The sequence below is a fragment of the Nomascus leucogenys genome, chromosome 12 (assembly GCF_006542625.1).
Source record: "Nomascus leucogenys isolate Asia chromosome 12, Asia_NLE_v1, whole genome shotgun sequence".
In the NCBI taxonomy this organism is placed as follows: Eukaryota; Metazoa; Chordata; class Mammalia; order Primates; family Hylobatidae; genus Nomascus; species Nomascus leucogenys.
In genome coordinates this window covers 13,640,213-13,663,782 of record NC_044392.1, presented here as the reverse complement: position 1 = coordinate 13,663,782, position 23,570 = coordinate 13,640,213, and the positions used below count along the sequence as shown (strand labels likewise).

The following is a 23,570-nucleotide window of genomic DNA, read 5'->3' as shown; positions in this document are numbered from 1 at the left end:
TGGTTGCTAGGGCCGAGCTAGTGGGGTGAGGCGAGAGGCTCTAGGAGAGACTCGGTGGTTGCTAAGGCGGGAGGTCACAGAGCGCGGCGCAGGGATTGGGCCGTGTCGGGGGAGGTGTGTGGTGATTGGGCGGTGCCCAAGAGGCGCCCGGGTGAGGCACTGGTGCGCAAGCGGGAGTTCCGGCTGGAGGCCCGTGCTCTGGGCCGGCGCCTTCACTATGGCCTCGGTAGAGCTGGACTACACCATCGAGATCCCGGATCAGCCCTGCTGGAGCCAGAGTATGGAATGAGGGTTGGGTGCAGGCGCGGGGAGGTGACCTCATGAACCTGTGGGTTGCGAGCGCAGCTGTAGCCCCGCCCCTCATGCGGCCCCGCCTTCCCGCGGGCCGCCCCCTCATAGGGTCTGGCAGGTCCTAGACTTAGAGAGGCTCAGGGAGCCCCGCCCCTCATAAGCCCCGCCCCAGAGTGTTCCTCCCTGGCGAGCCCCGCCTCTGCCCCGAGTCAGCTGCTCGCTTGGGACCTCTTTTCCTGTCTTTCCTGTCCGGGGTGCTCAGGTCCATGCCCTTTAATCACTTCTCATAGCTGAAGGCTGCCGAAAGCTGGATCCCTCCTGATTCCTTTGTTTGGGATTGGGCTTCCCACATCTAGCCTATCACTTATTATTTTCCCGAAGGCGTGGAGGGGGAGCCTCGCGGGGTCACCAGTCCTCGCAGAAGCCCGGGACTCAGAACCCTTAGCCGTCCCTCTCCACTCTTCTCGGCAGTGGTTAACAGTGCAGTCTCTGCCGTCGGGTAGAACTCGACTGAAATCCTGACTCCTTCCTTTAGGAGCTGGATTACCTTTGGTAAGCTACCTTCTCTGAACTTCAGTTTCCTCCTCTGCAAAACGGGGATAAGGATAGTAACCTTCCTCATAGGGCTGTTGGGGCCGTCTGGAGATTGTGTAAAGGGCCTGGCATGGAGTGAGTTCAGTAACTGGCATTTACGATCAGCATTGTTTCTCTCCTTACATTAAAGAAAGACATAGGAGGCTCCACAAAATTAGGCTTGACAGCAGGCCCGCATCCATGACAGTGTGAGTAGATCGGGGTCCAGAGAGTGGAAAGTTTGGTCTCTCTGGGAATTCTGGCAGAAGGGCCTTGAAGTATGATCAGCCTGAGGCCAGCGTGTCCCTCACCTGCATTAGTCCAGCATCGCCTTCACGCCTCCTGTCTCACTGCCTGCAGCCCAGCCTCTTAAATTGCTACCACAGTGATCTTCCTAATACAAAAGTTTGATCTTATACTCTGCTCTCCATAAAACTTACCTCCTTCAGGAGAGCCTTCCCAGACCCCTCCCGTAGCATCTCATGTTCTTTGGTTGGAGTCTAGGAGAGGGCAGCCTTTAGGGTCCCACAGAACAGATGGCCCCAGACCAGCTGTTTTTTCCTAGAGCTGGATCTGCTGGCTTAGCGCTTTTGGGTTTATAGATGTAAAAATACTTCGGACACGTTTTGGCGTCAGCAAGCCATGAAGTCAGTTAATATTATTTACTTTGGAGAGCCTTCGGCTGCAAAGGGTTGGAGCTGCCTTCACGGCCAGGAGGGCAGCCTCGTGGTCCTGGTTCACATTTCAGCTCCACGTCTTATGAGTTATATGTCTTTGGCAAGCTATTGAACCTCCCTGAGCCTGAGATTCCTCCACTGTGAAATGGGGACAGTACTAGTGCCTACCTCCTCGTGGGATTGCGAGGGTTACGAGGTAGCGTTTGGATGTGTGTCCTTGGCACAGTGCAGGTGCTGCCATTGCATTGCTTCCCCTATGGTTCCCCCTCCGCCCCCCTTTCTTTTTTTTTTTTTAAGAGATGGAGTATCCCCTGTCGCCCAGGCCGGAGTGCAGTGGCGGATCCTATGGCTCCCTTTGCTGCTCCAGGAGGCTGAGTCTTAGAATTGGAAGAAATCTCAGAGACTGTTTTGTCCTGCCTCCCTCTGTTGGCATGAGTGCATTCCATTGCTAGCAGACCCTTCCCTGAGGCGATGCTTCTGCCCAAACATCCTAGCCTGTTGGAGGCAGCTGGGATTGTTAGAAAGCACTTCCCTTTCTTGAGCTACAATAGGCCTTCCTGTAATTTCCGCTCTCAGTTCAGCATTTGCTGTGTCCTGGCCCTGGGATCGTTGTTGGCCACTCAGAAGTGACTCACACGCCCAAGGAGCTGAGGTTTTGGGGAGGGGAGTGAATTTATAAGCAGGTGGTTTCAAAATGATGTGCTAACTGCAGGGCTAGAGCATTGTGGTGGGAACGATACAGAGCAAGGAGTCTCTCTTCCTCTCTTCAAGAGGACAGCTTCGTGCCTTCACGTTTCCTCCAAGGGAAACACCTCCACGGCCTTCAGTTGTTTCTCCTCCTTATTGCTTCTCCTGACTGGCTTTAATTCATTGCCCTTCCCTCTCACAGTGCATGCTCCAGAGGAAAGCTAGAGGTTGTCAAACCCCTCAGAAGGAGATCACGACACTGTGGTCCCCTGAATCCATTTGCTTCCTTTCGGCAGAGCTTCCCTCCAGGCCAACATGGCCTCATAGAGTAACAGTCTTTTGGAGCCCCAGAGATTGTCTGTCTTTTGCAATTACTGTTTAATGGTGGAGAAGTGTGTAGGACATTCATATTTAGTTTCTGAAATTACTTTTTAAAACTTTTTTTTTTGAGGTGGAGTCTCACTGTGTCGCCCAGGCTGGAGTGCAGTGGCACCATCTCAGTTCACTGCAACCTCTGCCTCCTGGGTTCAAGCAATTCTCCTGTCTCAGCCTCCCAAGTAGCTGGGACTACAGGCACCCGCTACCATGCCTGGCTAATTTTTGTAGTTTTAGTAGAGACAGGGTTTTACCATATTGGTTAGGCTGGTCTCGAACTCCTGACCTCAGGTGATCCACCCGCCTCAGCCTCCCAAAGTGCTGGGATTACAGGCGTGAGCCACTGTGCCCAGCCTTTAAAAACATTTTTTTTTTTTTCAGTTTAAAAAATTTTCATTTTCTTATATGGAGACAGAGTCTTACTGTGTTGCCCAGACTGGTTTGAAACTCCTGGGCTCAAGCAGTCCTCCTATCGCAGTCTCCCAAAGTGCTGCGATTACAGGTATGAGCCACTGCACCTGGCCTGAAATTACTTTTCCCCTGTACTTGAAAAATCGAAACCACAGAGCCCATCACTGCTGTGAGCTGACAGAGAAGCTGATGCTGGCACATTAGCTAGCTGGAAGGCAGCTGTAGATCTGGGGTCATTCAGAGCCCTGGGCCTTGTAGGTCAGGCTTGGCAGCCCAACATCCTCCTGCTGGGAATCCTACCAGCCAGTACCTATGGTTGCCCACGCCGATGGTTGTCTGCCCAGGCCTTTGCTAAAGCCAGTTGTTTGACCCAGAATCTGCCTTCCCTCTCTTTTTCCCAGGCCAGTGATCCCCTCACTCTCTCAATACCCTCTCTTACTTCATTTCGTTTGGGAAGGGTCTCTCCTGGGGCTCCCTTAAGCACTATATTTTCCTGTTGTCGTGTTTTTGATGGCTTCACTCACTGTCACCAGGGCCTGGGAGGGATGAGGTGCCAAGTGAGCTGAATGGAATCACTTGGCAGCACTGTAGGACCAAGCCAGAGCTGCTCTGACATCCCAGGCCCAGGCCGTGCCACCCTTCCTCCCATCCAGAGAATGGTCAGCCAAGTCCTACCTAGATCCCCTCTGTGACTTGCTCATAGGCCAGCAACCTTCTTAAAGGCACCATGTGGCTCTCATGTTCAGTAAACATAAAACAAAATTCATTCGTAGAATTAATGGGGCTGGGGCCTGGGCCTGGGACAAACATTTTGCTCTTAAAGTAAACAGAAGGTCTTAAGGGGATCACAGAGAGGGCAAGTGAGGGGGTTTTTGCTCCCCAGGTCTTACCGTGTGCCTTTTTTGCTTATCAGTGGCTGAGGTCAAAGAAATATAGACATCATTTTAACCCTCAGGAAGTTGTCTCAGGCACCCAGGAAACAGTGCTGAAGGGTCTGGACCACCATGGTGGGCCCTGTGGTGGGGGAGGCTTCCTAGAGAAGAGCAGCCCAAGCTGGACCTGAAGCTTCAGGAGGGCTGACAGACCCCCATGGTGAGCAGCAGAAAGTGTGGAAGTCAAGTCCACGGCCATACCACCTTGAACATGCAGATCTCAGAAGCTAAGCAGTGTCAGGCCTGCTTGGAACTTGGATGGGAGAAAGTGAAGAAGTAAAGCCCTGTGTGGGGATAGTGAGTGGCTGGAGGGAACAGGGGCCTGGCAGGAGGCTGCGCTGTGCTTTTGTGGGTGGAGAATGAGATGAAAACCTGAAGATCTGTCATGATGGACAGACCTCAAAGACCCAGGCGAAGAGTCATTTGGGATTTGATCCTTGTCTTGTCTATGAGGACCCCAAAGGCCTTTTTTTTTTTTTAATACAGAGGGCTGGGTTGTATTTATTTTTGGAATCATGATCTCCTTTCTTTCACCTCTAGATAAGCACTCTTTCTGGCCGGGTGTGGTGGGTCACGCCTGTAATCCTAGCACTTTGGGAGGCCGAGGTGGGCGGATCACCTGAGGTCGGGAGTTCGAGACCAGCCTGACCAATATGGAGAAACCCCGTCTCTACTAAAAATACAAAATTAGCCGGGTGTGGTGGCGCATGCCTGTAATCTCAGCTACTCAGGAGGCTGAGGCAGGAAAATTGCTTGAACCCGGGAGGCAGAGGTTGCAGTGAGCCAAGATTGTGCCATTGCACTCCGGTCTAGGTAAGAAGAGTGAAACTCCGTCTCAAAAAAAAAAAAAAAAAAAAAAAAAATAGAACGCTTTCTAAGTGTCTGCTCTATGCCAGGTGCTGGTGCTGTACTAGACCCTAGATTTGAGATCCAGGCCTCTTTGCAGGCCTCCTCTTCTCTGAGTGTCTGTGGTACTTACACTGTTAACCATGTTCTATCCACATGCCAGGCCCACCAGGAGCTCCTTTCATTATTTTATTAATCCTCACAACCACCTTGTGAAGTAGGGAGAACCCTTAATCCTGTCTTACAGATGAAGAACAGACGCTCGTGGGGAGGTAAAATGTCTTGCCCAAAGTAATTCCAGATTTCAGCTTAAGAGCCTTATTCCAGAGCTTGTGCGTGCCGAGATTTCAGTTGCCATTAGGAGTTGCTGCCTGTATACGATACCATTTCTAGGAAACAATTAGGGACATGCACAAAGAAAGGGGTGTCCATTGAAGTATTTTTATAACAGCAAAAAATTGGAAACAGCATCATATCCAATAATGGGAGATTTGGTCACCATAAATTATGAAACATTCTATAGCCTCTCTGAAGCCACTAAAAATAATGATGTAGAAATATATAAACTGACAGGGAAAAATGTTCATAATATATTGCCAAACGGAAGAAAGCAGATTACAAACAATATGATTCCAATTTTATTAGATATTCATTTTCTACTTTTTCTACAGTGAGTATGCATTACTTGTGAAGTAATAATAATTTCAATTTATTGAACTCTTTCCTTCTGCCAGGTACCATGATAAGCCCTCTATAGCTATTATCTTATTTAATTCTTTGTATCATTATCCCCATTTCACAGATAAGGAAATTGAAGCTTAGAGAACTTGATTAAGGTCTGTGTCATAGTTATTAAGTGGCAGAGGCAGAGAATTGAACCGAGATATGATTTTGTACAGTATGTACCCTTAGATACTATGCTACTCTGCTCTGCTCTTCTTTTAAAAAGTAAATAAAAAATAAAGTAATTTGGCTGGGTACAGTGGCTCACGCCTGTAATCCCAACACTTTGGGAGGCCGAGGGGGATGGATTGCTTGAGCCCAAGAGTTTCAGACCAGCTCGGGCAACATGGCCAAACCCTGTCTCTGCAAAATAATACAAAAATTAGCTGAGCATTGTGGTGCTTGCCTATAGTCCCAGCTACTTGGGAAGCTGAGGTAGGAGAATTTCCTGAGCCCAAGAGGTCGAGGCTGCAGTGAGCCATGACTGCGCCACTGCCCTCCAGCCTGGGCAACACAGAAAGACCTTGTCTCAAAGAAGAAAAAAAATTTTTGATTTAAATATAGGACCTGTGAGACACTAGAAAGTTTTTCTGGGGAGTAGAGAAAATTAAGAATCTTTCAATTTTTTGCATGTTATTTTATTTTTATTTTTATTTTATTTTATTTTTGAGACGGAATATCGTTCTGTCACCCAGGCTAGAGGGCAGTGGTGTGATCTCGGCTCACTGCAAGCTCCGCCTCCCGGGTTCACGCCATTCTCTTGCCTCAGCCTCCAGAGTAGCTGGGACTACAGGCGCCCGCCACCACGCCTGGCTAATTTTTTGTATTTTTAGTAGAGACGGGGTTTCACCTGTTAGCCAGGATGGTCTTGAACTCCTGACCTCGTGATCCGCCCACGTTGGCCTCCCAAAGTGCTGGGATTACAGGCGTGAGCCACCGTGTCTGGCCAATTTTTTGCATTTTAAAAAGAAAACATAGTTTCTATTTTCATTCTGGCTTGCGAATAAAAAAGTACATATTGTACTGCAGACCCTTATGCCTTATCAGCTCATTCCTTTGTCTTCCCCATATGCCCCTGGGATATACACAATCTAATTTATGCTTGAATTTTATGGCTTGAACTGTTGTACAATATACGTATTTGTAATTCTTGCACTATCTGTGTCAGTGTTATTTGTTGAGAAATTCTAGAGGACAGGGAGCTTGTGAGATTAAATTGTTTTGTGGGGTACTCGAGAAGTGCTAGGGTTGAAAAGAATCCTTCCGCATTGCTGAGGGGCTTCTGGGCATCCCTGGCCTCTTTGACTTCTCAACTGCTTTTGACTCTGCTGGACCACCTCTCCTGTTGTTTGAGATAACATTTTAACTCTCATTGCAGAAGTTATACATACTGATTTTAGAAAATGGGAAAAAAATCATGAAAAAGAAATTGCCTCTAATCCCAGAAATAATTGCTATTAATATTTGATGTATTTTTTTCTATGCATTAAAAAAAAATACATGGCTGGGCGCGGTGACTCACGCCTGTAATTCCAGCACTTTGGGAGGCTGAGGTGGGCAGATCACCTGAAGTCAGGAGTTTGAGACCAGCCTGGCCAACTTGGTGAAACCCCGTTTCTACTAAAACTACAAAAATTAGCCAGGCATGATGGTGGGCGCTTGTAATCCCAGCAACTAGGGAGGCTGAGGCAGGAGAATCGCTTGAACCTGGAAGGCGGAGGTTGTAGTGAGCCGAGATTGCAGCATTACACTCCAGCCTGGGTGACAGAGTGCGACTGCCAAAAAAAAAACCAAAAAAAGCGTGCGTTTGTGTAATATGTGTGTGTATGTGGGTATTCTGTTATGATATTGCTTTGTAACTTGTGTTTTCACTTAATGTATTACTATTATTTTAAAAAATCGTAACATTATTGAGAAATAATTCACATACCATAAAATCCACCCTTTAAAAATGTACATTTTTGGGTTTACTTTTTGCTGTTGAGTTTTAGGAGTTTTCTCTGTATTCTGGATATTACTCCCTTATCAGATACATGATTTGCAAATATTTTCTCCATGCTGTGGGGTTTTTCTTTTTTTCTTTTTTTTTGGATTATGTCCTTTGAAGTAAAAAGTTTTTATTTTGATGAAGTCTCAATTTATCTCTTTTGTTTGTTTGTTCCTTGTACTTTTGGTGGCATGTCTATGAAACTGCCACCTAATTCAAAGATTTACTCCTATGTTCTCTTCTAACAGTTTTGTAGTTTCAGCTTTTACATTTATGTCTATGATCTGCTTAATGTGTTATTGAATATTTCTCTATGATTTAACATTTTTCTTTCTTATAAGTGGAATTACCAAGTCAAAGATTGCATGTTTTTTTTTTTTTGCGGTGGAGTTTTGCTCTTGTTGCCCTGGCTGGAGTGCAATGGCGCAATCTCCGCTCACTGCAACCTCCGCCTCCTGGGTTCAAGCGATTGTCTGCCTCAGCCTCCCGAGTAGCTGGGATTACAGGCGCCTGCCACCATGCCCAGCTAATTTTTTGTATTTAGTAGAGACAGGGTTTCACCATGTTAGTCAGGCTGGTCCCGAACCCCTGACCTCAAGTGATCCACCTGCCTCGGCCTCCCAAAGTACTGGGATTATAGGCTTGTGCCACCGTGCCTGGCAAAGATTGCATGTTTTTGAGACTTTTGATACATGTTCCAGAATTCTTGTGACGGTTTTCTCCCTGTCATTTCTACCCCTCCCTATCTGTCTCTCCACTGCTGTGGTTCAGGCCTTCACCATCTCTTGCCTTGAATTTTATAGTAGCCTGCTAACTGTTACTGATGAAACTGTCAGTGCAGTGTGTGTTAAGTGTAGTGGTGTGGTGGTGGGTGCTGTGACAGTACAGAGGAGGGGCACCTCACTCAGTCTGATGGTTTGGGGTGGGGGGTAGTGAGAAGGGGTTGGGCAGGGCGTCAAGGAAGCCTTCCTGGAAGTAAGTAGTGAGCTGATTCTGTAGGTGGAATGGGCATTAGCAAAGCATGAACACGGAGCATCAGCATCGTGGGCTGGAGAGCAGAGAGCACGTGCAAGATCGCGGCGGTGGAGGCGGTAGAGCACGCTGGTCCGGAGAGTGGGCGCTGGCTCTGCTCCTTCCTGGCTGTGTTTTTGGGGGAAAGGGACTTCCCCTCTCTGTGTTTTAGTTTTCTCTTACGTAAAATGGGGATAGTAATAGTAGCTAACTCCTAGGATGGTTGCAAGACCAAATGAGGCAGCATATATTGAAGTTCTAGCTGGGAGAAGCAGGTAGATGAGGTCATTATGGGGTCTCTTGATGTACACGAGGCAGCCATATATACAGGTTTGGAGCTCAGGTGATGGAGATGGTTTTGTTATCTACAGGGCTGGCTAGGGTAGTGGATACAAGCTGGTCTTTAGAGTCAGACCAGCTGGGTTTGGATTTCAGCTTCACTGCTTGTTAGTTATGTAACCTTGAGCAAGCCGTTTCGTATGTGCCTCAGGTTTTCGTCTGTAAAATGAGAATTCTTGCTCGTAAGAATATCGCAATTTTTTTTTTTTTTTTGAGATGGAATTTCACTCTTGTTGCCCAGGCTGGAGTGCAATGGCACGATCTCGGCTCACCGCAACCTCCCCACCACCAGGTTCAAGCGATTCTCCTGCCTCAGCCTCCTGAGTAGCTGGGATTACAGGCATGTGCCACCATGCCCGACTAATTTTTGTACTTTCAGTAGAGATGAGGTTTCTCCATGTTGGTCAGGCTGGTCTCGAACTCCTGACCTCAGGTGATCAGCGTGCCTTGGCCTCCTAAATTGCTGGGATTACATGTGTGAGCTACCACACCTGGCTTTGTTTTTTTTTTTTTTTTTGGATAATAGGGTCTCGTTCTGTCACCCAGGCTGGAGTACAGTGGCATGATCCTGGCTCACTGCAGCCTTGATCTCCTGGGCTTAAGCTATCCTCCTGCCTCAGCACCCTGAGGAGCTAGGATTACAGGTGTGTGCCACTTTGCCCATCTAATTTTTATAGAGATGAGGTTTCGCCATGTTGCCTAACCTGGTCTTGAACTCGGGCTCAAGTGATCTGCCTGCTTTGGCCTCCCAAAGTGCTGGGATTACAGGTGTGTTGTGAATAATAAATGAATTGATACGTAAAATGCTTACAGTAGTGCCTGACACATCATGCTGTTTGTGTTAGCACTTTTTGCTGGAGAAGTTTGTAATGGTTTAGGAACAAGGTATATTTGATTGCTTGTACAGGGTTCTGGTAAGTCTGAATAGAGTGGGAGATCTAGCCAGGGGCCAAAGTTTTCAGTGCCTCCAAGTCAGCTGCCAGAGGCCCAGAGATGTCAGCAGTGTCAGCAGCAGGAGGGAGAGAGGGTGATATGGCCAGTGGAATAAGTAAGAAAAGGGGAGGAGTTTGTTCAAGAGGGTGGAAGAATCATGATCCTGATGTGGCAATAAATAACAATAGCCATAGCAATGACTTTTGGCCGGGTGCGGTGGCTCACACCTATAATCTAGCACTTTGGGAGGCTGAGGCGGGCGGATTGCCTGAGCTCAGGAGTTCGACACCAGCCTGGTCAACATGGTGAAACCCCGTCTCTACTGAAAATACAAAAATTAGCCAGGTGTGGTGGTGGGTGCCTATAATCCCAGCTACTCAGGAGGCTGAGGCAGGGGAATCGCTTGAACCCCGGGGGGCGGAGGTTGCAGTGAGCCAAGATCGCACCACTTCACTCCAGCCTGGGCAAAAAAGTGAAACTCCTTCTCAAACAACAACAACAACAACAAAAGTGTTTTTAAATGAGCCGGGCCATGGTGGTGCGTGCCTGTGGTCCCAACTACTCAGAAGTCAGAGGTAGAAGGATCGCTTGAGCCCAAGGAGGTTGAGGCTGCAGTGAGCTGTGATTGTGCCACTGCACTCCAGCTTGGGCAACAGAGCGAGACCCTATCTCCAAAAAAAAGAAAACAATAAAGAATATTACAGAAAGCTTGGGCTATGGCAGTAGGCAGTGTGTCCAGGGTGCCAGTATTCTGAGGGTTTGTTCGCCTTCATAGAGGGTGAAGAATCATTCCTGCCTGAGTTGGTAAAGCCAAGGTTGCCAGCAAAATGGAGTTACAAATCCCAGCCTCAGGAGGAGGGGCAGTTGGGAGGCCCAGCAGCAGCTGTTTGAACTTCTGGCAATTGGGAGTGCACCATCTCTGCTAGTGGGGGCTGGCCTTGACATCCCATGGCCGCCAGGGGATGTGACCTCCCTTGGTTGCTTTCTCTGTATTTGCGATAAATCCCAAAGCCCTTTGCTGGTGTCTCGGTGGTGGCACATGGGGGAAACCCTGTAGGCAGGGGAAGGGGAGCCTGTTCTCAGACAGCTGCAGAGGTGAGGGAGCCCCCCAGTACAGGGTCTTGGAAATCGAGTTGCTGGGTCTCGAAGATGCAAAAGCAGGTTCAAATGGTAGCTGCTGATTACCCTCCATGAGGCCGCCGCAGCCTGAGCCTCGTGGGCAGAGTCATACCCAGCAAGGTTGGGCTGGGGCCCCACTGAGGCCCAGGGCCTCTCCACCAGAAAGGCCAGTGCAGGTGAAGAGCCATCTGGCAGAAGATGGGGACACTAGGCCGAGAAAAGTGGTGAGAATATTTGGAGCTGCTTGAGATAGACCTGTGGGACTGTCTCCCTCATCAGAGGCCGAGCCAGCACCCGTGGAGGCCGGGAGGGCTGGCAGGTGTCAGCAGGGGACTGAGGCTTTGGCAGCTTCTGCTCCAGGCTGAGTTGCAGCCAGGCCTGGGACCCCCACCGGTGCGGGCAGTTAATCTCCGAAGGCCAGAGTCACCACCACTGGGGAGCAAGAACATTGAACTTTTCAATCACATTAATTTCCACAGGAAATTGTTGTCTTCCTTTTGTCCAAAGGTTAGTGATTTATATTTACCATCCTCTTAACTAGGCTTGAAATTTACTGTTGCCAGGTCACCACTGGCATCCATAAATTTCAGGGTGGCAGCTGAGCATAGCCAAGTGGCTTGGTCCTTGGAAGGGTGCATGCCGGCCCTTTTGGGAGGGCAGATTAACCGGCTACAGACGGTCCTTGTACAGAAGTCCCCCTGAGGAGGCGGGTATTCACTTTGCAGGGGAAATGAGATGAGGTCTGTTTGACAAGGTTGCAGGGAGGCTTCCTCAAAGGCAGCCCTGGTGGTGGTGGCAGCTGGTTTGTGCCTCTTAGCATATCACCAGCTGTGGACGGGGTGGCAGCACAGATGGTGCTGGAGCAGGGGCCAGATTCCCAGCCCTACACTTAGCTTAGACAAGTACCTTAACCTCACTCTGCCTCAGTTTCTTCATCTATAATAAGAGGACCTGCCTTAGAGTATTGTTATAAGGGTTAAACGTCAATAAATATAGGCTGTTATTATTCTCTGGCAGGACAGGGTAGGTGGCTTGGTATGGGCCAGAGTCAGTCAGCCTCATGTCCCTGCCTGCACTGTCCTGTCCATTTCTCCTTTTAAGACCTTCTTCTTCCCAGGAGGCTGGGGTGGGCAGATCACTTGAGGTCAGGAGTTCGAGACCAGCCTGGCCAACATGGGAAAACCCCTTCTTTACTCTTAAAAAAAAAAAAAGAGAAAAAGAAAATAGCTGCACCTGGTGGTGGGTGCCTATAATCCCAGCTACTCAGTAGGCTGAGGCAGGAGAATTGCTTGAACCTGGGAGATGGAGGTTGCCCTGAGTTGAGATCATGTTACTGCCCTCCAGCCTGGGTGACAGAGCAAGACTCTGCCTCAAAAAAGACCCTCTTCTTCCATCTGCTCATGGAATTAGAACAGGGGCTGGCAAACTTTTTCTGTAAAGGGCCAGTCAATATTTTAGGCTTTGTGAGTCACCTGATCTTGTTGTAACTAACTCTGCTGTTCTTAGTGTAAAAGTAGCCATAGACCCTAAGTAAATGATGAGTGTGGCATGTTCCAATAAAACTTTATTTGTGGACAGTGAAATTTAAATTCCATATAATTTACATGTGTCACAAAATATTCTTTTGATTTTTTTTTTTTTTTTGAGACAGAGTCTCACTCTGTCACCCAGGCTGGAGTGCAGTGGCTCGATCTCGGCTCACTGCAAGCTCCGCCTCCCAGGTTCACGCCATTCTCCTGCCTTGGCCTCCTGAGTAGCTGGGACTACAGGCACCCACCACCACGCCCGGCTAATTTATTTCTTTTTGTATTTTTAGTAGAGACGGGGTTTCACCATGTTAGCTAGGATGGTCTCAACCTCCTGACCTTGTGATCTGTCCGCCTCGGCCTCCCAAAGTGCTGGGATTACAGGCGTGAGCCACCACGCCTGGCCGATTTTTTTTTAACCATTTAAAAATGTGAAAATTATTTTAGCTTGCAGGCCATACAAAAATAGGCAGTGGGCTCAGTTTGGCCCCGGGGTTGTAGTTCGCTGAGCCCTGGATCAGAAGGGGAAAGGGCGTGGAGAAGGTATTTACTTTCCTCACTTGGGCTGTCTTCGAGTCTCTAAAGAAAGGTGCCCTTGTGTTGCTTTGTCCGGTGACCCCATGGTGCCTCCTGAGAGGCCTGCAGAAAGGCAACTGGAGCAGCACGGGGTGGGAACTGGTGCACGCGTGCTGGCAGGATGCCTGGGCCTGGCACCCGTTGGTTCCCTGCCTGCAACAGCCGGAGTGCTGCTGGCTCTGGATTGGGCAGTCACCCCTGCCCCCACCCCAGCTCTGGTGTTGACAGTCCCCATCTGTGTTTCAGCGAACAGCCCCAGCCCAGGTGGGAAGGAGGCAGAAACTCGGCAGCCTGTGGTGATTCTCTTGGGTTGGGGTGGCTGCAAGGACAAGAACCTTGCCAAGTACAGCGCCATCTACCACAAAAGGGTGAGTACTCTGGTGCCCTCTCCCCTGGGCTGCCGTGAGGGCTGACCACCTTTGAGGCAGGCCTGGAAATGGCTTTAAGAACAGCCTCTAGAGTTCGAGACCAGCCTGGCCAACATGGTCAAACCCTGTCTCTACTAAAAATACAAAAATTAGCCGGCATGGTGGCACATGCCTATAATCCCAGCTACTTGGGAGGCTGAGGCAGGAGAATCGCTTGAGCCCGGGAGGTGGAGGTTGCAGTGAGCAGAGATTGCGCCATTGCACTCCAGCCTGGGCGACAGAGTGAGATTCCGTCTCAAAAAAAAAAAAAAAAAAAAAGCCTGTGAGGAAGGTCATGGGGTTATAGGGACTTGGTGGGATTATCCCCACTTGGCTGCCAGCTCTGTGGCCTGTCGTGACCCCTTTGGTCTCCTGATGGCTTCCCCTTCCTTCCTCCCTGCATTCCACAATGGGCAGCCCACCCTTGATGTGCCCTACAGTTGTAGAGTCGGCCCAGGCTCCAGTCCCTGTTAACTGGCCAGTGCCTCTGCGGGCAGCAGGAGCCAGGGCTGGGTGTCTGGGCATAGCTTGTACTCCCAGGACCTCCTCCTTTCCCACCAGGTGAGTTTCTGTCTTATGACTGCCCATGGCACCTTTCACATTCCCAGACTAGTAGGGCCTCTTGGAAAAGAGATTCATGCTGCTTCTCATCCAACCAAGGTTGGATATAGAGACTGTGGTAACTGCAGGGGGCCTTAGCAGGACTTGGTTATATTTTGGAAGCCTCTCTCACATCTTGGGCCTCCAACTCCACCCTCCCCTCCTCAGCCCAGATCTCTCCCCCAAACAGCCTCCTGCGGGGGTACCCATACAGACAGCTCCAACTGCCAGCTGGAAGCCTTGGACTGAGCAGTGGGGGGCACCTGGGAGAAAGGCCAGCTGAGCCCCCTTCCCCTCAGCATCCCTCCACTCACCCACGTCCACATCCCGCCTGACCGAGGTGTGTGGTGGCCCTGGAGTGGGAGGGAGATAGGGGGAAAATGTAGTTCTGACCTCGAAGCCTCTCCCCAACCTCTGAGGCTGGGGCTCTGGTGTTGCCTTTTACGGACAGCCTCACTGCAGGCAGTTTCAGCTGTGAGTTCTGCTCACTGGGCTTGGTTTGTCTGGCTTCTTCATTAGCCTGAGATCTTTGAGGGCAGGCAGGGGGACCAGGAATAGTCAAGTATGGCTGGGATGAAGAATGAAGGGTCAGGCACCCAGCAAGAGGTGGGGCTTGGAGGGTGTCCTCAGGGGATTTAAGCAGGGATGTGATGTTAGATTCGTGAATCAGAAAGTCCCTTTTGGCCTGGCGCAGTGGCTCATGTCTATAATCCCAGCACTTTGGAAGGCTGAGGCGGGCAGATCACTTGAGGTCAGGAGTTCGAGACCAGCCTGGCCAACATGGTGAGACCCCATCTCTACTAAAAATACAAAAATTAGCCAGGCGTGGTGGCGCACACCTGTAGTCCCAGCTACCGGGGAGGCTGAGGTGGTAGGGATCGCTTGAACCCGGGAGGTGGAGGTTGCAGTGAGCCGAAGTCGCACCACTGCACTCCAGCCTGGGCAACAAAGCGAGACCCTGTCTCAAAATAAAGTCCCTTGCTGCAGAGTAGCGGGGAGATTGGAGGGGTGGGGCAGGAAGCCAGAAGTGAGTTTAGAGGGGCTTGCCATGATCCAGGGACAGAGGGTAGTCAGGACCTTGGAGCTGGGGGTGTCGGTAGAGGTAAGGTGATGGATTGAGGAGCTTGTCAGGAGGTAGAATGGTAGTTTAATGAGAGATTGGGCATGGGCACAGGGATAGGGAGGTTCCCCGGGTAATGCCAGGTTTCTGGCTGGGCACCTCCTGGGTAGAGGGGGGTGTGTTTTTTGAGACCGGAACACTAGAAGAGAATTCATAGGCTCTGGAGTGGATGAGATCCCCCAGGGAGTGTGTAGGTGACAGAAGAGGGCCTAGGACAGTCCTGAGGAACCCAAACTTAATGGGAGTAGAAGATGAAGAGGGTCCTATGAGGAAAGGAGGAGTGGCCAGAGATGGATATGAAAACCCAGGAAGGTGTGACAGAATCTGCAGAAAGAGTCTTTGGGAAATGGGCCGTTGTACAGGGCAGGAGTAAAGATGCTATTTGGGCAGAAGGCACGAGGGAGAAAGTAGATGGAGTAAGATCCCAGAGAAGGCAGAGGTGTTGAGGTTGCAGGGTTGGGGGAGGGGTAGTCTTGGAAAGGAAGACTTTCCAATAGGGAGGATAGGATGAATGTAGAGAAAAAAAAAGTCCAATCCAAAACGCTAATATTTTATTATTTAAAAGAAAACAAGGTGGATGCTGTGGCTCATGCCTGTAATCCCAGCACTTTGGGAGGCTGAGACAGGAGGATCACTTGAGCTTAGGAGTTTGAGACCAGTCTGGGCAGCATGGTGAAACCTGATCTCCACAAAAAAATTAAAACAATTAGCCAGGCACGGTAGTGCATGTCTGTAGTCTTAGCTACTTGGGAGTCTGAGATGGGAGGATCACCTGAGCCTGGAAAGTTGAGGCTGCAGTGAGCTGTGATCGTGCCACTACACTCCAGCCTGGGCGACAGAGTGAGACCCTGTCCCAAACAAAACAAGCAAAACAAAACAAAAACACCATATTCTAGCACCTAGAGATGACCTCTATTTACACTTAGTGTATATCCTTCCAGCTTTTTTGGGGGGGTATATATTTTCTTTACCTACATGAGACCTATTGAATGTACTGCTTTGTATCCTGCTTTTTTCAGATCATGATCTCCACCTTCTTGTTTCATCTCATTTAGTTTCCAGTCCATATTCAGATTCCCTAATTGTCCCTAAAGCATCCTTTACAGCGGATGTGCCCAAACCAGGATCCAATCTAAGATCACACATTGCATCTAGTTATTTTGTTTCTTCTTAAGGCTCTTTTAAATCCAGAACTGTTCCCCTCCCCACCTGATTTTAGATTCAAGGTCTTGCGCTGTCACCCAGGCTGGAGTGCAGTGGTGCAATCATAGCTCACTGCAGCCTCAACTCCTGGGCTGAAGCAATCATGCTGCCTCCAGCCTCCCAAGTAGCTGGGACTGCAGGCATGCACCACCACGCCAAGCTAGTATTTTTTTTTTTGTTGTTCTTTTTTTTTTTTTTTTTTTTTTTTTTGAGATGGAATCTTGCTCTGTCGCCCAGGCTGGAGTGCAATGGTGTGATCTCGGCTCACTGCAACCTCTGCCTCCTGGGTTCAAGCAATTCTCCTGCCTCAGCCTCCCAGGTATCTGGGATTACAGGCATGTGCCACTACGCCTGGCTAATTTTTGTATTTTTAGTAGAGACGGGGTTTCATCATGTTGGTGAGGCTGGTCTCGAACTCCTGACTTCATCATCTGCCCACCTCAGCCTCCCAAAGTGTTGGGATTACAGGCGTGAGCCACTGTGCCCGACCATTTTTTTTTCTTTTTTAGAGATGGGGTCTCACTGTGTTGTCCAGGCTATAGAACGGCCCCTTTTTTCATTTTACTGGCTTATTGAAGAGACTGGGCTGCAAGATAATATTTCTAGGAGTGTGTGATTCCAGATGCTGCCAGGGAGAAACATACAATGGGGACTGAAAGCCCTCTGTCGGATTTGAGCATTTGGGAGAATGTGGGTGGCCTTAAGCAGCCTCCTCTTCAGAGTCTTGGGAGGGATGCTCAGGCACTCCAGGGCTAGGAGGTCAGGCGGCTGATGGCAAGGTAGCTCTGCTGACCATCCCTGTTTAGCCATGGGTCATTTAACTACTGTGGCCATACGATTTTCTCCTTGTTACTACCACGTCACTAATTACTGCTGTTATTGCTTGAGAGTTTACTTTCTGTCAGGTGCTGTTTTGATCATTTGAGATACGTTTTTTTCATCTAATTTTACCCATAACCTTATGAGGTGGGTGTTATCCCAATTTCACCGTAATCTTATAGATGGGGACCCAAACTCAGAAAGTAGTAAGCTGCTGCTTGTTCTTACTATTGATACATAGTGGTGCCAGGAGTTGAACCCAGACCTGTCTGACTCCAGCACTCTCCAAAGTCACATTCCCCTGACAAAGGGCCCTTTGTCTCTGGAACAGGAGGATGAGGGGGGATTAGGAGCCAGGCATGGTGGCTTTTCTTTTTTTTTTTTTTTTTTTTTTTTTTATTAATTTTTTTTGCACACAAAAACAATAAACATTTTCTAAAAATACATACAAACAAAAAGATGCGTATCAAAAATATTAGGAAGGTTACACATGGGAAGTCGGGGAATAGAAATGGGGGGTGGGAGTTAAAATAAGGTAGAGAGGGACTTTATGTGGATCAGTGATAATAACTCAATCCTCTATTTGACAAAGAAGAGGGAGAAGGAAGAGGAAGAAAAAGAAAGTGGGATAAAGGATCAGAAAGGGAGGAAAATAGAAAAAATTAGAGTATGACTCCAGGGTAGACCTGTTTTGTTGTCACTGAGTTGGTTGGTTGGTTTGTCTGTTGTATTTTTCATGTTTCGCCAAGTTGGCCAGACTGGTCTCGAACTCCTAGCCCGAAGTGATCAACCCGCCTCGCCCCCCAGAGTGCCGGGACCACAGGTGTGAGCCACCACGTCCAGCCCCCACATTGCTTCTGGCCTCCATGGTAGACCTCCCAGACGGAGCGGCCGGGCAGAGGCGCTCCTCACTTCTTCCCAGACACGGGGCGGCCGGGCAGAGGCGCTCCTTACTTCCCAGACGGGGCGGCCAGGGAGAGACGCTCCTCACTTCTTCCCAGACGATAGGTGGCCGGGCAGAGGCGCCCCTCACTTCCCAGACAATGGGTGGCTGGGCAGAGGCGCTCCTCACTTCCCAGACGGTGGGTGGCCGGGCAGAGGCGCTCCTCACTTCCCAGACGGTGGGTGGCCGGGCAGAGGCGCTCCTCACTTCCCAGACGGTGGGTGGCCGGGCAGAGGCGCTCCTCACTTCCCAGGCGGGGCGGCCGGGCAGAGGCGCTCCTCACTTCCCAGACGATGGGTGGCCGGGCAGAGGTGCTCCTCACTTCCCAGACGGGGCGGCCGGGCAGAGGTACCCCTCACCTCTTCCCAGACTGGGCGGCCGGGCAGAGGTGCTCCTCACTTCTTCCCGGACGGGGCGGCCGGGCAGAGGCGCTCCTCACTTCTTCCCGGACGGGGCGCGCGGGCAGAGGCGCTCCTCACTTCCCAGATGGGGCAGCCGGGCAGAGGCACTCCTCACTTCTTCCCAGACAGGGCGGCCGGGCAGAGGCGCTCCTCACTTCCCAGACGGGGCAGCCGGGCAGAGGCGCTCCTCACTTCCCAGACGATGGGTGCCTGGGCAGAGGTGCTCCTCACATCCCAGACGGGGCGGCCGGGCAGAGGGGCCCCTCACTTCTTCCCGGACGGGGCGGCCGGGCAGAGGGGCTCCTCCCTTCTTCCCGGACAGGGCAGCCGGGCAGAGGTGCTCCTCACTTCTTCCTGGACGGGGCGGCCGGGCAGAGGCGCTCCTCACTTCCCAGACGGGGCGGCCGGGCAGAGGCGCTCCTCACTTCTTCCCAGACGGGGCGGCCAGGCAGAGGCGCTCCTCATTTCCCAGACGGTGGGTGGCCGGGCAGAGGCGCTCCTCACTTCCCAGACGGTGGGTGGCCGGGCAGAGGCGCTCCTCACTTCCCAGACGGTGGGTGGCCGGGCAGAGGCGCTCCTCACTTCCCAGACGGTGGGTGGCCGGGCAGAGGCGCTCCTCACTTCCCAGACGGGACGGCCGGGCAGAGGCGCTCCTCACTTCCCAGACGATGGGTGGCCGGGCAGAGGCGCTCCTCACTTCCCAGATGGGGCGCCGGGCAGAGGCGCTCCTCACTTCCCAGACGGGGCGGCCGGGCAGAGGCGCTCCTCACTTCCCAGACGGGGCGGCCGGGCAGAGGCGCTCCTCACTTCTTCCCGGATGGGGTGGCCGGGCAGAGGCGCTCCTCACTTCCCAGACGGGGCGGCCGGGCAGAGGCGCTCCTCACTTCTTCCCGGACGGGGCGGCCGGGCAGAGGCGCTCCTCACTTCTTCCCGGATGGGGTGGCCGGGCAGAGGCGCTCCTCACTTCTTCCCGGATGGGGTGGCCGGGCAGAGGCGCTCCTCACTTCTTCCCGGACGGGGCGGCCGGGCAGAGGCGCTCCCCACCTCCCAGACGGGGCGGTGGCCGGGCAGGGGCTCGGGAGGCTGAGGCGGGCAGAGCACTCGGCGTCAGTAGCTGGTGAGCAGCGTGGCCAACATGGCGACCGCGCGCCTGCAGCCAAACGAGAAAAAGCAGGCAGCGGTGGCGCGCGGCAGCAGTCCCAGGCAGTCCGCGGCGCGGGCAGCAGCGAGCTGAGTAAATTGCAGCCTGGGCCACAGAGGCAAAGAAAGAAAGAAAGAAAGGGAAGGAAGGAAGGAGGGAGGAAGGAAGGAAGGAAGGAAGGAAGGAAGGAAGGAGGAGGGCGGGCGGGCGGGCATGGTGGCTTTTCTAACTGACCTAGAAGGGGACCTGTGTGGAGACTGTGGCACCCTTGGCCCAGGCATGAGGAATAAAAGGAAGGAAGGAAGGAAGGAAGGAAGGAAGGAAGGAAGGAAGGAAGGAAGGGAGGGAGGGAGGGGGGCGGGCATGGTGGCTTTTCTAACTGACCTAGAAGGGGACCTGTGTGGAGACTGTGGCACCCTTGGCCCAGGCATGAGGAATATAGAAGCCTAGAGGGAGTTTGGGCCCAGATTTTAGAATTCGAGGAACAAGTGTTTACTGTATTTGGAATTTCAGGGCAGGTATGAGGAGTGATCCCAGGCCTGGGAACCAGGGACATTTGAGTGTCAGGTCCCTGAGTCCAGAGAGTATGGACTCTGTTTTTAGGAGCCTGGGAGAGAGGGAAGGTGACAGTGACCAGTGATGAAAGTGATGTGGGCCTGGCTCAGAAGTGGCCTCTGGTGGTCAGGGCTGGGGCCCGCAGGCCAGCTCTCGGGTACTGGTCTCATGGGGGTACTACTTGTGTCTGGAAGGTAGGGACAGTGCAGATCTGAAGTGCTGGGGCAGGGTATAGCCAAGCAGTGAGGCCCCGCCCCAAATGTCAAGGCCTAGGATGGGAGGGTGGGGTGCAGACAGGAGGGAACCAGAGTAAAGAGACTTCCTCTGGTCAGCCCAGGTGTCTCCAGTACATGCTTCAGGCCCTGGGCCTCAGATACCACTCCAGGCCAAGAGGGCTTGGCCAGCATGAAGCACTTAGTCCAAAAATGGGCCTTAAGTATACCTTCCCCGCCCAGAAGGCACCTGTGTCTGTGGGCGGTGGGCTGGTGGGCTCAGGCTGAAGCAGGACCCAGAGCATTGCTGACTCTGTGGGCCCCATGGCCTGTCTCCTACAGGCTGGGGTTGCTGGGCCCCTCTGACCTTAGCTTGTACCCACTACCCCCACCTCATCTGTGAGGACTGATCGGGCCTCTCTCCCCAGGGCTGCATCGTAATCCGATACACAGCCCCGTGGCACATGGTCTTCTTCTCCGAGTCGCTGGGCATCCCTTCACTTCGTGTTTTGGCCCAGAGGCTGCTCGAGCTGCTCTTTGATTATGAGATTGAGAAGGAGCCCCTGCTCTTCCATGTCTTCAGCAATGGTGGCGTCATGCTGTACCGCTACGTGCTGGAGCTCCTGCAGACCCGTCGCTTCTGCCACCTGCGTGTGGTGGGCACCATCTTTGACAGTGCTCCTGGTGACAGCAACCTGGTAGGGGCTCTGCGGGCCCTGGCAGCCATCCTGGAGCGCCGGGCCGCCATGCTGCGCCTGTTGCTGCTGGTGGCCTTTGCCCTGGTGGTTGTCCTGTTCCACGTCCTGCTTGCTCCCATCACAGCCCTCTTCCACACCCACTTCTATGACAGGCTACAGGACGCGGGCTCTCGCTGGCCCGAGCTCTACCTCTACTCGAGGGCCGACGAAGTGGTCCTGGCCAGAGACGTAGAACGCATGGTGGAGGCACGCCTGGCACGCCGGGTCCTGGCGCGTTCTGTGGACTTCGTGTCATCTGCACACGTCAGCCACCTCCGTGACTACCCTACCTACTACACAAGCCTCTGTGTCGACTTCATGCGCAACTGCGTCCGCTGCTGAGGCCGTTGCTCCACCTCACCTCTGCTCCAGAAATAAATGCCTGACGCCTCCCCACAACCTGCATCTGTGGGGCACTCTTCTCGTTCAACTCTCTGTAGCCCTTTGGGACTTTGTGGTCCCCTAAGTAGAAAATTCCTATGGGCCTGTCTCCTGGGGGCCTCCGTCTGCTAGTGGTCTGCTTACCACAGACTCCTAAGGGGCAGGAGTGCCTGGGCATGTGTCTGTGGGAGCCTTGCAGTGAGTTGTGTTTGGACAAGTGCAACAGTCAGGCTGCTGATTCCTGTGGCATGCAGGCTGTAAAGGTTGACAAATGGAGGGGGGTGTTGAGGGTGAGCCCTAGTTGATTTTTTAAAATTTAAACTGTGGTGAGAACATTTAACATGAGACCTACTCTCTTTTTTTCTTTACTTATTTATTTATCTATTTATTTCGAGACAGGGTCTCACTCTGTCACCTAGGCTGGGGTGCAATGGTGCAATCATGGCTCGCTGCAGCCTCAACCTCCCAGGCTCAAGTAATCCTCCCACCTCAGCCTCCCAAAGTGCTAGGATTACCGGCGTGAGTCACCGTGCCTGGCCAAGATCACCTAACAAAATTGTAAGTGTGTACGATACTTAAAATTTAAGAGATTATGTGCACGGCAGACCTCTAGAACTGAATAGTCTTGCATCTTGCATAATTCAGAACTTCGTCATCTTGCATAACTGAAACTTTGTGCCTGTTACCAGAGTTGAGTTTTGATTCCTTGAATGGAAGGTGACCTTTGTGGGGAGATGCCAGAGGGAAGGTATCTCGGTCAGGGGTAGCGTCAGGCTGCAGATAGGGGCTGTGATCTTTGCTCCAGCAGGGCAAAGCCCTACAGTGTAAAGTACCATTCACATGGCTCCCACTTGGCAGTTCACTCAGAGAGGCTCCTCTGACCCCATTGCCTGGGAGTCTGAGGTAGAAGCCAGATGAGGAGCTGAGGTTAGGGGCCTGCCTGGCTCTACCACACTTTGCTAGGAAGCCGCTGGATTCGGGAAAGTTGCAAGCTGAAAGTTGCCAGAGAGAGTGGGGGGCAGGAAGGCAGCAGCATTGTAACAGGGGCTGTGATGAGTGAACTCCCAAGCCCTAAAGACCAGAACCAGAGTAAGGGGATTTGGGCTGAAATAGCAAACTCCTTCATCTCCTGGAAGGGAGACCCACTTAGATACTCTCTAGGCTGGAGAGGTGAATTCAGCCTGATAGTTCAGTATCATTTATCATTCTGGAAGTCACTACTGCATAATGTTGGCATATAGTAGGTATTCAATAAATATTTGATTGAATGAGCTTACTGTGGTGATGAAGGGGCTTAGGGGGCAGTGAAGGAGATGGCTAGAAAAGCTCTGGATGGGAGCTGGCTCTTGGGGATGATGGACCGACCCTCTGTCCTCAGAGCTGCGTTCTGTCTGCATCCCATCAGTCCTTGGTGAGTTCCCACTATGGTGGCAGGGATTCCCATGCTGTGTGGCTGCATTCCTAGCCATGGCCAACAGGTGGCAGTGCAGCCTGTGCCATGAGACAGCTCAAGGCTCCCACAGCAGGACGGGCTTCAGTGGAATGCACTCACTCTGGGTTAATGGCCCCTTTTAGAGACCATATGGCCCCCAGGGTGGCAGTAACCAGCCATCAAGGACCTACTGAGTCCAAGCCTATGGGAGGGGAGAGTAAAGACATCAAAGAAGTCGGCCTGACAGGAACTGGGCATTAAGAGCCTCCTCTTCATCTCTCCGTTGCCCTCACCTACCCACTCTTCTCTTCCAAACCTGTATCTTTCCCAAACCCTCAGCCATCGCTGGAGCTACTCCACCCTCCTCGACAGAGGCAGTGTACATTCCCAGGATCCCGGGATCCCTGTGTTCAGGATATTGGGTGCCATTAAACTGGGTGTGGAGCTGTGAAGGGCCTTTGCTGGGCTCCAAGGGGGACTTGTCTGTGCTTCTTCTGGGTGCAAAGGGTGGCAGGAGCTGCCAACTGGACCCAAATCTGAGGAATTCACTGTGGGTATCCCAGAGAAAATGGGCAACTAAGGCTGGGGATTTGGGCAGATGGGCCTGGTGTGC

The 23,570-nt window shown here is 51.7% G+C and overlaps 1 protein-coding gene across 2 annotated transcripts; it reads left to right on the top strand.

The window, feature by feature from the left end:
• On the top strand, positions 1 to 22,793 carry TMEM53 (transmembrane protein 53). Of its 2 annotated transcripts, XM_030823761.1 has the most exons (3): positions 60 to 278; positions 13,253 to 13,374; positions 20,836 to 21,870. In XM_030823761.1, exons 1-3 carry the CDS (start codon positions 218 to 220, stop codon positions 21,484 to 21,486), a joined length of 834 nt encoding a protein of 277 aa, XP_030679621.1. In that variant the 5' UTR covers positions 60 to 217; the 3' UTR covers positions 21,487 to 21,870. The 2 variants fall into 2 exon arrangements, with proteins under 2 accessions (XP_030679622.1, XP_030679621.1); XM_030823762.1 differs by lacking the exon at positions 13,253 to 13,374 and having other exon boundaries at positions 1 to 278; positions 20,836 to 22,793.
• The last annotated feature ends 777 nt before the right edge of the window (positions 22,794 to 23,570 follow it).